This window comes from Ovis aries, chromosome 23, assembly GCF_016772045.2.
Source record: "Ovis aries strain OAR_USU_Benz2616 breed Rambouillet chromosome 23, ARS-UI_Ramb_v3.0, whole genome shotgun sequence".
Taxonomy (NCBI): domain Eukaryota; kingdom Metazoa; phylum Chordata; class Mammalia; order Artiodactyla; family Bovidae; genus Ovis; species Ovis aries.
The window spans coordinates 60,374,129-60,386,163 of record NC_056076.1 but is presented as its reverse complement, the minus strand read 5'-3'; the positions used below and the strand labels follow the sequence as shown (position 1 = coordinate 60,386,163).

Genomic DNA, 12,035 nt, shown 5'->3' with positions numbered 1-12,035 from the left:
TTGTGACCCCATGGACTATACAGTCTGTGGAATTCTCCAGGCCAGAATACTGGAGTGGGTAGCTTTTCCCTTCTCCAGGGGATCTTACCATCCCAAGGATCGAACCCAGGTCTCCCCCATTGCAGGCAGATTCTTTACCAGCTGTGCCACAAGGGAAGCCCAAATAAGTTACTTAGTCATTTCTATATTATTTAATGGTATTGTATCCCTTAAGTAATTTTATTGCTTAAGATTGAAAGAAAATGTTGCCTTAATACCTTAAACTTTAAATTGCCCATAATTGATATATGAGTTTGACATTTCTCTCTTGAGAAGTTTTTGTACATGTTTTTACATATTTAAATAATAAATAAAAGAGTAGAAATGTCTGAGACCCCTAGTTAAATTCAGGAAATTTCCTAGAGTTGGAGCACATAAAAATGAAGTCATCGTATCCTTGAAAATTGAGTAATGAAAATTATGTCAGAAAATAGTAATGCCGTTCCCCTAAGCAGGATTAATCATTCCCTCTTCTCCCACAGCACTTTGTCTTACTTTCTTTCTGTGTTAGCTGCCTTCACGATACTAAAGGGCAAAGACTATGATTTAGTCAGATTTTTATTCCCCAGTGCCTAGGGAGGGCTTAAAACCCCCAAATGTTGTTACCTTGTGTAGTGCAAAAGTTAGTCAACGTATTAATGTGTACTAGTGGAGTGGCGATATATACAGATGTTTTATTGCTATATTTCAGTGATTGAACGATACCAATTTTTTCATACTTTGACATTTTGGAGATCGAGTTGCTTCTGCAATTGACGGCACCCTGGAGCTTCCGTGGGAGGCGGGATGCAGTTGCCAGTGTCTAGGCTGGCTAAACCTGGGCAAAGTCATCAGGGCTGCACTTCATGTGAGTTCTGCGTGTGTTGGTGATACATGTGCTGAATTTTGCTGCCTCCCAAAATGTCTTTAAAAAGATTGTATTATGATTCAACATTGAAACAAAAGTCGCTGTGTAGGCAGAATGACATGGAAGCAACAGCACTGATATCAGTGAAGCAGATACGTCTGGGTTTGCAGGAGCTTCTCTAGTGACTACAGACCGAGGAATAAGAAAGCTCTGCACCATTAAAACAAGCAGAGTGTTGTTTTTTTTTTTTAATGTGATATATAAAACAATGATGAGAATTCATGGCACCTTAGGTTTGATAAAATACAAAAGCTTTCTGCTTTGTGGCCTAAGAGGGGAGTGGACTGGAAACAATTGTTTACTGAATGCTGGAAGATGGTAGACACACTGAAGACATAAGATCAAGCTCATACATAGAATACAGAATATTCTGAAAATTATATATTTCAAGTTATCTTTGAAGCATTTAAATTAAGAGTGAAAGTGAAGTCGCTCAGTCGTGTCCGACTCTTCACGACCCCATGGACTATATCCTACCAGGCTCCTCTGTCCATGGAATTTTCCAGGCAAGAGTACTTGAGTGGGTTGCCATTTCCTTCTCCAGGGGATCTTCCCGACACAGGGATTGAACCCAGGTCTCCCACACTGCAGGCAGACGCTTTACCCTCTGAGCCACCAGGGAAGCCACTTAAATTAAGAGACTGAAAGTCAATTGATGGATTACTTGAAAGGCAAAAAGACCCAAGGTGCTGAGTAGTGATCAGCGTGGCTTTATGAGGATCCAATTCTATCAATTCAACTTAATTTCTCTTCTCGAAAAAGTATGTGCTATTTTAGACAAATAATAGGCCCGAGAGAAATAAATCAAAAGCAGAACTTTTGTTTCAATTTTACATGATATTACTAATGAAAGATGGGTGTGGATTGAGCATCCGAGTGACTGTTGTTCCAAAAGTATAGATTGATTAGTCAATAGCCTGTAAAGTATTTATTACATTTGACTTGTCCATCTACTCAACTTACTGACCTCTCTCTTAATTCCATTTTCTGACACCTCATAAGGTCAGAAGAGAAATCCAAGTGACCTTGCTGCCACTGTTGCTGCTGCGTCGCTTCAGTCGTGTCCAACTCTGTGCGACCCCATAGACGGCAGCCCGCCAGGCTCCCCCAGCCCTGGGATGCTCCAGGCAAGAACACTGTAGTGGGTTGCCATGTCCTTCTCCAATGCATGAAAGTGAAAAGTGAAAGTGAAGTCGCTCAGTCATGTGTGACTCTTAGCGACTCCAGGGACTGCAGCCCACCAGGCTCCTCCGTCCATGGGATTTTCTGGGCAAGAGTACTGGAGTGGGGTGCCATTGCCTTCTCTGAGTGACCTTGGCGAAACGGATAAATATTTTGATTAAACATGGATCTAGTTTTAGCAATGACAGTGAAAGACAGTATTCTGTCTTACGAAATTTAATCTTTTCTCCAGGTAAGGGAGCTGAGATTTTTGAGATTCCTTTCAGATACAGCCATAACACTGTGACCAATCTCATTATATACAAAACTGTAATAGTTAATATTTTTTAAATTAATGGCTTACAGTAAGGTCTAAGATATATTCTAGTAATTTGATATAAACTAATAGTATTGTGTTACTATTAAGGGGGCTCTCCTGGTGGCCCTGCCTGTAATGCAGAAGATGATAAAGAATGTGCCTGCAGTTTAGGAGCTGTGGCTTCTATCCCTTGGTCAGGAAGATCCCCTGGAGTAGGAAATTGCAACCCACTCCAATATTCTTGCCTAGGAAATCCATGGACAGAGGAACCTGGTGGGCTATAGTCCATGGGATTGCAAAGAGTTGATTAAATATTATTTTAAGATATAAAATAAAATTTAAAATATATTGAAACCTCAAAATTTCTTTTTTTGATTGCTTAATTTTTTAAAGATAATTTTTGCCTTAAAGAGACAATAATTATCCAAAACTTTGAACTTTTACCTTGTTAATAGTTACTAGTAATGGTAAGCAATGTATTATTAATTTATAACTTGAGGCATGCCACATAGGGGGAACCAGAGATCACACTATCAACATCCACTGGATCATTGCAAAAGTGAGAGAATTCCAGAAAAACATCTACTTCTGCTTTATTGATTATGCCAAAGCCTTTGATTGTGCAGATCACAACAAACTGTGTAAAATTCTTCAAGAGATGGGAATACCAGACCACCTGACCTGCCTCCCGAGAAATCTGGATGCAGGTCAAGAAGCAACAGTTAGAACTGAACATGGAACAAAAGACTGTTTCCAAATTGGGAAAGGAGTACCTCAAGGCTGTATATTGTCACCCTGCTTATTTAACTTATATGCGAAATGTTGGGCTGGATGAAGCCCAAGCTGGAATCAAGATTGCCAGGAGAAATATCAATAACCTCAGATACACAGATGATACTATCCTATGGCAGAAAGTGAAGAAGAACTAAAGAGCCTCTTGATGAAAGTGAAAGAGGAGAGTGAAAAAGCTGGCTTTAAACTCAACATTCAAAAACACAGATCATGGCATCCAATGTCATCACTTCAAGGCAAATAGATGGGGAAAAAATGGAAACAGTGAGAGACTATTTTGGGGGGCTTCAAAATCACTGCAGTCAGATGGTGACTGAAGCCATGAAGTTAGACACTTGCTCCTTGGAAGAAAAGCTATGACAAACCTAGACAGCATATTAAAAAGCAGAGACATTACTTTGCTAACAAAGGTCCGTGTAGTCAAACCTATGGTTTTTCCAGTAGTCCTGTATAGATGTGAGAGTTGGACTATAAAGAAAGATGAGCACCAAATAACTGATGCTTTTGAACTGTGGTGTTGGAGAAGACTCTTGAGAATCCCTTGGACTGCAAGGAGATCCAACCAGTCCATCCTAAAGGAGATAAGTCCTGGGTGTTCACTGGAAGGACTGATATTGAAGCTGAAACTCCAATATTTTGGCCACTTGATGAAGAACTGACTCATTTGAAAAGACCCTGATGCTGGCAAAGATTGAGGGCAGGAGGAGAAGGGGACAATGGAGGATGAGATGTTTGGATGACATCACAGACTCGATGGACATGAGTCTGAGTAAGCTCTGGGAGTGGGTGATGAACAGGGAGGCCTGGCATGCTGCAGTCCATGGGGTCGCAAAGAGCCGGACACAACTGAGCAACTGAACTGAAGGGTACCCTTCCTGTAAAATGAGGACACAGCCAGTGTTCACATGTGAACAAAAGGAGTAAGGGGTTTTCTTTGTTGTTTTGTCTGTGTTTTTGGCCTTGATGTGCAGCACATAGGATCTTAGTTCCCTGAACAGGGATTGAACTTTGCCCTGGAGCTTCCTAGGTGGCGCTAGTGGTAAAGAACCTGCCCGCCAATGCAGGAGACACAGGAGATGCGGGTAGATCGATCCCTGAGTTGGGAAGATCCCCTGGAGAAGGAAATGGCATCCCAGGCAAGTATTCTTGCTGAGCTAATCCCATGGACAGAGGAGCCTGGGGGGTTACAGTCTGTGGGGGTCGCAAAGAGTTGGACACAACTGAGCACCGTAGCCGGCAGATGCCCTTGCCTTGTAAGCTGGAGTCTTAACCACTGGATTGCCAGGAAAGTCCAAGAGGTTTTTCTTTCTTCATGACAGGAAAGTGTTTACCAGCGGATTTAAAGCAATGCTATTAATAATATAGCAGTCCTTACTAATATTACATACATGCTCAAAGCCTCCCCTGAAATGACTTGGAAGAAGGAGCTCGGTTACCTTCTTGACGGTTATGATGCCCACTTGGAAGTTGGGATCCGTGTTGATGTCGAATGCGTCCGCCCCATCCCCATCCACGATCGTGTACTTCATCTCCGCGTTGATTCCTTCATCCAGGTCCTTGGCAAACACCCTCCCCACAGTCGAGCTAACTGGAGCTGATTCCAACACACTCATCTGGTAATGTTCTGTGAAGAAGTCAGAACATGCAGTTTTTGTAACCTGTCACTACACAAAAAAGCGCCTCCCCCGTATCACATCACATCCGCCACGCTGTGCAAAACATCTTTTTCATCATCCAAAGTTAAAACTTGAGTTCTACCAATGAAAAAACTGAGATCCAAAGGGCTAAGCAGACGTTACTGGGTTATAGCCTGCACTGGATGTCGGATGAGGAGGGGCCAAGATCCCTTGATAATAATCCTAGGAGGACAGGAGGAAAGCAAAGACACTGCTTACCTCAGTGGCTGTGACTCCAGGGTGGTAGGGAGCGCCCTGCTTTCCAGCCTTTCAGCCCTTCCTGATGCACTGGCCCCCAGGGTTAATTCTGCTGTGGTCACAGAGTGCCTGCGTATTCGGTTTGTGTTTGAGGCCCGTGTCTTCCTCTTTGGCCTGCCGGCACGCCGAGCACCCGTCTGTGACCGGCTGCCCACGTTCGGTGCTGACCGGCGCCCTGCAGAGGCGGCCCGGCCCCGGAGCCCCGCTCTGCCGGCGTCTGTGCGGCCGTCCCTCGGGGTGTCTGCACTGGGGCTGCACCATGGTGGCTTCTCCGCGGACGCATCTCGGTGCTGCTCGTTCTCTTTTCTGGAAGACGATGCCCCCAGAGTTCTCGCCTGCGTGGGGAGCTCAGAGCCGGTGGTGTTCTTTTCAACCTGATGGCCTGAATCCACTCGTTCGGTTCATGTTCATCTCCGCGGAGCAGCATTTTCATTAACTTGCCTCCTCTGGGCTCAGCCCTTTGACGCTCCTCACTCTTCTGTCGGTCATGGTGTGGATGACTACAGACTCAGTCAAACAACCGCCTTCTGCACGCACACAGCGCCTCTGGTTCTCGCGCGCATTGCGAGCTGTGGGGCGTCACCCTGGGAAGTCGGGGTGTGAGCGCTGCCTTCTTACAATGACCTGGGGGCTGACGGCACCCAGCCAGCGCTCAGCAGCCTCCCTCGCACGGGAGGAGAAACGATGGCTGTTCTTCGCGGTCGCGAGCCAGGAAGTGGCTAATGTCTGCGCTAAACTGCAGGCGCTTGGATTTCATCTCTCTGCATTCTCTTCCAAAGTTGTTGATGGAGCAGACTTTGCTACTGCAGAACATGTTTGGGAAAAACAATCTTCTCCAGGAAAGGTAGGCGTTCTGTGTCAAAACAAACATCTTGTCCATACGATTTCTACACATAATGCATTATGTTAGAAATAAGTAGCCTGAGGTCTTGATATTCCATTATATTTTGTTAAATTAAAGGTGACTGCGCTTCTTCAGTATAAAATAGGAGGTGTGTCATTGTGTCAATAACCCCTAATCAGTTATGGTAATATTTGTGAAAAAGAAGGAAAGCAGGATTCAATGTAACTTTCCTACAGTAGGTCCAAATCTATATGAACTGTGTGATAACTTTGCCCTTCTTCTCTTTCTGCCTTCTCGGAGATCTGTCTGGTGTCAGATTACAAAGCCAGAGGACAGTCCAGGGATGTTCAAGAATCTGTAGTCTCGTGTGTGCAGTGTGAGCCATTCATGAAATGGTAGAGATGGGTCAGCAGAGCACGTAAGAAACCAGTCCATATGTCATTTCATAAACTGTTTCATCATGCTCTAGTCTTCTGAGGTGTAGAAGCAATCAACTTAGGAACCTGCTTGTTCATATCACTTGTAGAACACTCATCTGGTATCTTGTCTTCCGGTTTCACGAAGCCTCATGGGGACGTTATGGATTCCAGTTGTAAGTAAGTGTTTGAGTGTTACTCCTGTCTTTACATAGGTGAGTGGTTTACCCACAGTGTGGCGCTTCAGCAGGTGGGCTGGTTCGGCTCTGTCCTAGTTTAGTGGCTGTTGATCCTGGTAGAGTCTTTCACCTGGGATTGAGTCGGTTGCTCTCTCTTCTCCAGTTGCTCCCTTTTAGAATCTGCTTCTCAGATTCCCGTCTTCACTCCTGGTCTCCTCTCCACAGCCGTAGCTCTGTGTCCCGCCTTCCTTAATCCAGCCTGAGCGTCCTGCTGTCGTTCGTGTTCCAGGCAGCGTCTGTCTTCCTCCTCGCCTGCCTGCCACCAGTCCCGCCAGGCATCTCTGTTTCTCCCATTTAGGACAGTCTTTCCCTGTCGCCCAGACCTACAACACCCTTGTTGTCTTTGACTCCACCTTCCCTTAGCCAAGAAATCAGAGACAGAAATCCAAGTTTTCTCATTTGTCCCATCCCACTTCTTCTTCTGTTTCCCTGCGTTCTTATCAGTTCACATCTGGACCCTGCTAAAAGCCTCCTGCCACGCTCTCCTGCTTCTGGTCTCCATCCCTGCCAGCCAGCTCTGGGTGGCCATCAGCTTAGCCTTTCCTTATGTCTCTCACTTGCTCAAAAACTTTGCAGTGACTTCCATTAGAAACGGAACATTTGAATCAATAAAAGAGCAGGTCTTCATTTTCGGGATCTTTGAACATAAAATTACATTTGCAGCTTTATTTCCAGGGCTTTATATCTCATATCTAGAATGTTGCTCGAAACAAAAATTTTTTAAGTGAATGAACAGCTTCCCCTTTCTGGAGTGTTTTCTTTTTTCTCTTGTTTGACTCTGTTATATTATTTAATACCTGGTTGAAGTCTCATCCTTTTATTAAGTCTTTACTCATCTTGGCTTATTGTGAAGGCGTCATTCTGCGCTAACCAGTTGGCACATTGCTGCTTCCTGCTTAAATTTTGATGAATGCCAAGTATATGTTCTCCCAAGTGGACTTTAAGCTTCACAAGGTCACGGACTTCGCTTCAAGAATCTTGTGCCCCGCATGCCCAGGGCCCTTACAAAGCAAGCACTCAGTACCTGCTGTGAATCGAGGGGTTAAGTGATCCGACGGGTCACTACGTTCACCTCAAGCTTTGGCTTAGTCTCCCTGCGTGCATTCTCAACAGGTACAAAAAATCGATTCTTGTTGGAGAGAGGTGAAAAAAACTTAGATATTACAAATCTAAAGTTCATCCCTACCCAACAAAATCTTCTTGCTTAATATTTAGCTGTATGAGGGGAGCGGTCAGGGCATGACACTCAAGGAAGAAAAGGGTCTAACAGGGCTCCGGAGGGAGGTGATAGTGAAAAACAGAGAAACGCTGGTTTAGTGCCCTGGGAAGTTGGACCTAGGAGGGAAATGGTGATGTGAGGATTGCATGATAAATGCCCAAAAGGAACCCAGGAATAATTGAACTCAAGAGGGGCTCAGAGCGGCCTTTGTCTTTCGCCTCCGTCGCCGCTGCTCTGCCTTGACAGCGGCACTCTCGCCGGTTGGGTACTCACTCTGGGGGAAGCGGGGCGGGTTATCGTTGACATCCGAGAGGGTGATGTTGACAGTCGTGGTGCCCGCCAGCCCTCCGAGCTGCCCTCCCATGTCCTTGGCTTGGATGATCACCTCGTAGTACTCCTTGGCCTCTCGATCCATGTTCGTGAGCGCGGTCCTAATCACACCTGCAGGAGAGAAACGGGCTTTGTTTTTAAAAGCAGAGCCACCTGTCCTGTTTTAAAGACTGGGCTCTAGGCTCCTCCCTGTGCCTTGTCAGGGATGCAAGGCACCTGTTTCATTACACTTGAGGTCAGAATGCCGTTTTAGCTCAGTCGTGTCCAACTTTCTGCGACCCCATGGTCTGTACCCGGCCAGTTTCCTGTGTCCGTGGGATTTCCCTGGCAAGAATACTGGAGTGGGCTGCCATTTCCCTGTCCAAGGGATATTCCCAACCCAGGGATCGAACCGGCCCCTCCTGCATTGCACACAGATTCTTTATCAGTGGAGCCATCAGGGAATCCCCAGCTTAAAAAAAAAAAAACAACGCTGTGCTTAATCAGAGGGTTAATGAGTAAAGATTGTTCCAGCCGGAAGGACTTCAGCTCAGTTCAGTTGCTCAGTCGTGTCCGACTCTTCACGACCCCATGGACCAGAGCATGCCAGGCCTCCCTGTCCACCAGCAACTCCTCGAGCTCGCTGAGACCCCTCTCCATGGAGTCGGGCCTGGCGGGCTGGTTCCTACCGCGCATTCCCGGGAAGGACCAGGAGGTGGCAGCAGAGGCCCTCTAGCAGACCTGGGACCTGTGGGTCTGCAGCGACTTCAGGGCTGCTCCGTCTCACCCAACAAACGGCTTCAGGTGGGAAAGCAAAGCCTCATCGTCTGCAAGTCTGCGAGTTTAGATTCTTCTCCTTCAGCTCTCTCTCCAGTCGCTGGAGCCCTACTAGTGTGAGGGTCTCTTTCCAGCAGCCTCATTCCCAGGCTGCTTTCTCCTGCCTCCCCAGGGCCTGGAAGCAGGGGTGGAATTCAGAGTTGCTCTTCCTTTTGTTGTCTGTTCAGTCTGTTTTATTAGGCTCTGCCTACCTCTGTGCTTCACTGCATTCTGTGACTCAAGACATAGGAGCTGCTCTGAGATGTTCATTGTTAACACCATGAGAGATGAACTTGCCCAGATGGTGTGTATCATCAGGGTATAATAATGAGCTTCCATTTAGGGAGAGGGGTCTAAGTCAGAATCCTGTGAAATGTGTCGTTTGGATCCTGCCAAGGATGTGTGGGCGTGTTTGATCTTCCTTGTAACGCTTCCACTTAGAAAAGTTGACTTCTGTGCTCTCTAGGCAAAGATTAAGGCTTGTTTACTGCACGTTTGGCCCTTGGCTCAGCAGACCTTTGCATGCCAGGGGAGAAATGGGGAACCACAAGCCTCACTCCTGTAATGTACATGTCGCGTCACAGCAGCAACAGTCTAAAGTGAAATGCGCAGTGTTTTCTTGTTATAAATGCCCCCGGGGCATGGCAGTAACTATCTTTTTATGTATTTTTCACCTTAACACTATAGATGCCCCTTGGGAGCTGTCAAAATAATGTAAGTTTCCTCTTAACGATGTAAAGGACATATTACCCTCTTCCTGTCTGTATTTTCCCTCCCTGTGGGCAGCCCCTCATGGTCCCTCCCTCCATTTGTAGAATGGTGAAAATTAGTATTTTATAGAAATCCCTAACTGGAACCTTTTTTTCTTTCCTCCTACTAATTTATACTCTCTACTTTTATGACATAATTTTCTGAATGCCTGGTTCCCCTGAGGACTTCTGGAAAAAATTCTATCAGGTTGCTAATAAAATGTGTTTTTTCTATTTCATGTAAAAAGATGACTTTGAGTTTTGGCCTTGACTTTGTCTCTGTGGCTGTAAGTTTCTTGACTCAAGTTTTTTTGTGAATTACTCTTAGGTCCGTATGTTAATTTTCCCGTATGTAAAATGAAGTAATAATGCTTCCATATATTTTACAAGTTTACAAGATTGTTGGGACTCTCGAATATGGTGAGATCTCTGAATGTATTTTAAAAGGGAGAGAGTCTGGCACAAGTGCAAGATAACAATATGGAATGATATTATATATTAATAGCAATAATATCTGAGTTGCTCTGCCCAATTCAAAACGGTTAAAGGGAATTCTTCATAGATAAACTATACATTCTGTTGTCAAAGTTCTTGAATAAAACTGAAAACAAAACAGAACACCCAAAGCAAATTGACTTGTTGGCTGTTGCCTTGTCCTTTTCTAGACGTGGCCCGTGCCCGCCCAGCTCCCTAGGTGGCCCCCCATTAGAGCATCCCACTGAGCACCTCCTTTCTCGGGGCCACACCCCATGCTCTGAGCTCCCTTCACTCAGCCTTGCTCTCGGCTTCGTATGGGGTGGACTGGCAGGAAGAAGGCTGGGTTGCAGGTCAGGGGAGACATCTACAACCAGGAGCACTTTCTTGGGTCTCCATCCACGATGTCCTTGTCCACTAAGTGAGTGGCGATGGACTGGAAGATTTGCCTAGGGCTCTCCCTAGTTTCAAAACCATCCTGGTTCTATAGTGAGCCCTGGAGAAGGCAATGGCACCCCACTCCAGTACTCTTGCCTGGAAAATCCCATGGACGGAGGAGCCTGGTGGGCTGCAGTCCCTGGGGTCGCTAAGAGTCGTACACGACTGAGCGACTTGACTTTCACTTTTCACTTTCATGCCTTGGAGAAAGAAATGGCAGCCTACTCCAGTGTTCTTGCCTGGAGAGTCCCAGAGCTGGGGGAGCCTGGTGGGCTGCCGTCTATGGGGTCACACAGAGTCGGACACGACTGAGCGACTCAGCAGCAGCAGCAGCAATGTGAGCCCAGGTCACTCTGCTAGGCCTCCTGGGTCCTCTTGGGGTTCTGAAAGCCCTTACTCCTGGGGAGTGAATATAGCCATAGGATTATTGATATTATTATTTTTTTTGAAGGCTAGTGAGGAGGTCCTTTTGTGGAGGCAGTTCTTTGGGCGTCTCCAAGCAGTCCCAGCATGCTGTCTGTGCACCGCGCTGCTCTTAATCCCCGGGGCGGCGCTAGCTTGCTCTCTTCACCCTGACGCTTATAACCATCTTCCTAGCTAGTGCACTATCTGGAGAGTTCTTGAAACGGAGAGTTGGTCTGTCCTAAATTGCAGTTACAGATTATTGGAGAATAAACAAGTGCCTCTGGCTCAGCTGCCCCATCACGTACCTGTTTTGGAGTCCACAGAGAAATACGGCTGGCCCTGCAGGACGCTGTACACCACCCGGGCGCTGTTGCCATAGGTCGGGTCGTCTGCGTCGGTGGCCGTCACCTGGATGACAGAAGTCCCTGAGAAAGAGAGGCAGTGGACACCCGTTCAAGCTGAGCTGCTCAAGACTGGATGCAAGCCTGAATGGGCAGTTTTAAAGCATTTGCAAACGTTACGTCTGCTTCCTTGGGAGGGCCTGTTTCTCGGTCAAGCTTCTATAACCGCTTAGTGCAAAAGTACCTCTTTAGTGGGGATGGGAGTTATTTGTGTCTTAAATTCTCAATAACTTGTAAGGCCAACACAGGCTTTGGGCTCCTCATTCCTCTTTTGGTAATACCAAAATGCTTCTCCCTCATGAATCAAATATTACCTGCCTACAGATCTATCATCTATCTTTTGTTTTGCTTTTTAAGAACCGGAACTGGGGATTGCCCTGGTAGTTCAGTGGCTAAGACTCCATGCTCCCAATGCAGGGGACCCCGGTTCTGTCCCTGGTTGGGGAACTAGATCCCACATGCTGCAACTAAAGATCTCGAGTGGCGCAATAAAGATTGGAGATCCCAGATCCCAGGCACCACAATCAGGACCTGGTGCAGTCAGATAAACACGTGAATAAAAATCGATGCAGG

At 46.3% G+C, this 12,035-nt stretch overlaps 1 protein-coding gene across 1 annotated transcript in view; it reads right to left on the bottom strand.

The window, feature by feature from the left end:
• Window positions 1-12,035, bottom strand: part of CDH20 (cadherin 20) — a 216,137-nt gene that overhangs the window by 30,210 nt on the left and 173,892 nt on the right. Inside the window, exons 4-6 of the mRNA XM_027960778.3 lie at window positions 11,367-11,486; window positions 8,144-8,311; window positions 4,655-4,842 (exon numbers count right to left, since the gene is read on the bottom strand). Coding sequence (XP_027816579.1) covers window positions 4,655-4,842; window positions 8,144-8,311; window positions 11,367-11,486 — 476 coding nt within the window. The remainder of the gene's footprint in view (window positions 1-4,654; window positions 4,843-8,143; window positions 8,312-11,366; window positions 11,487-12,035) is intronic.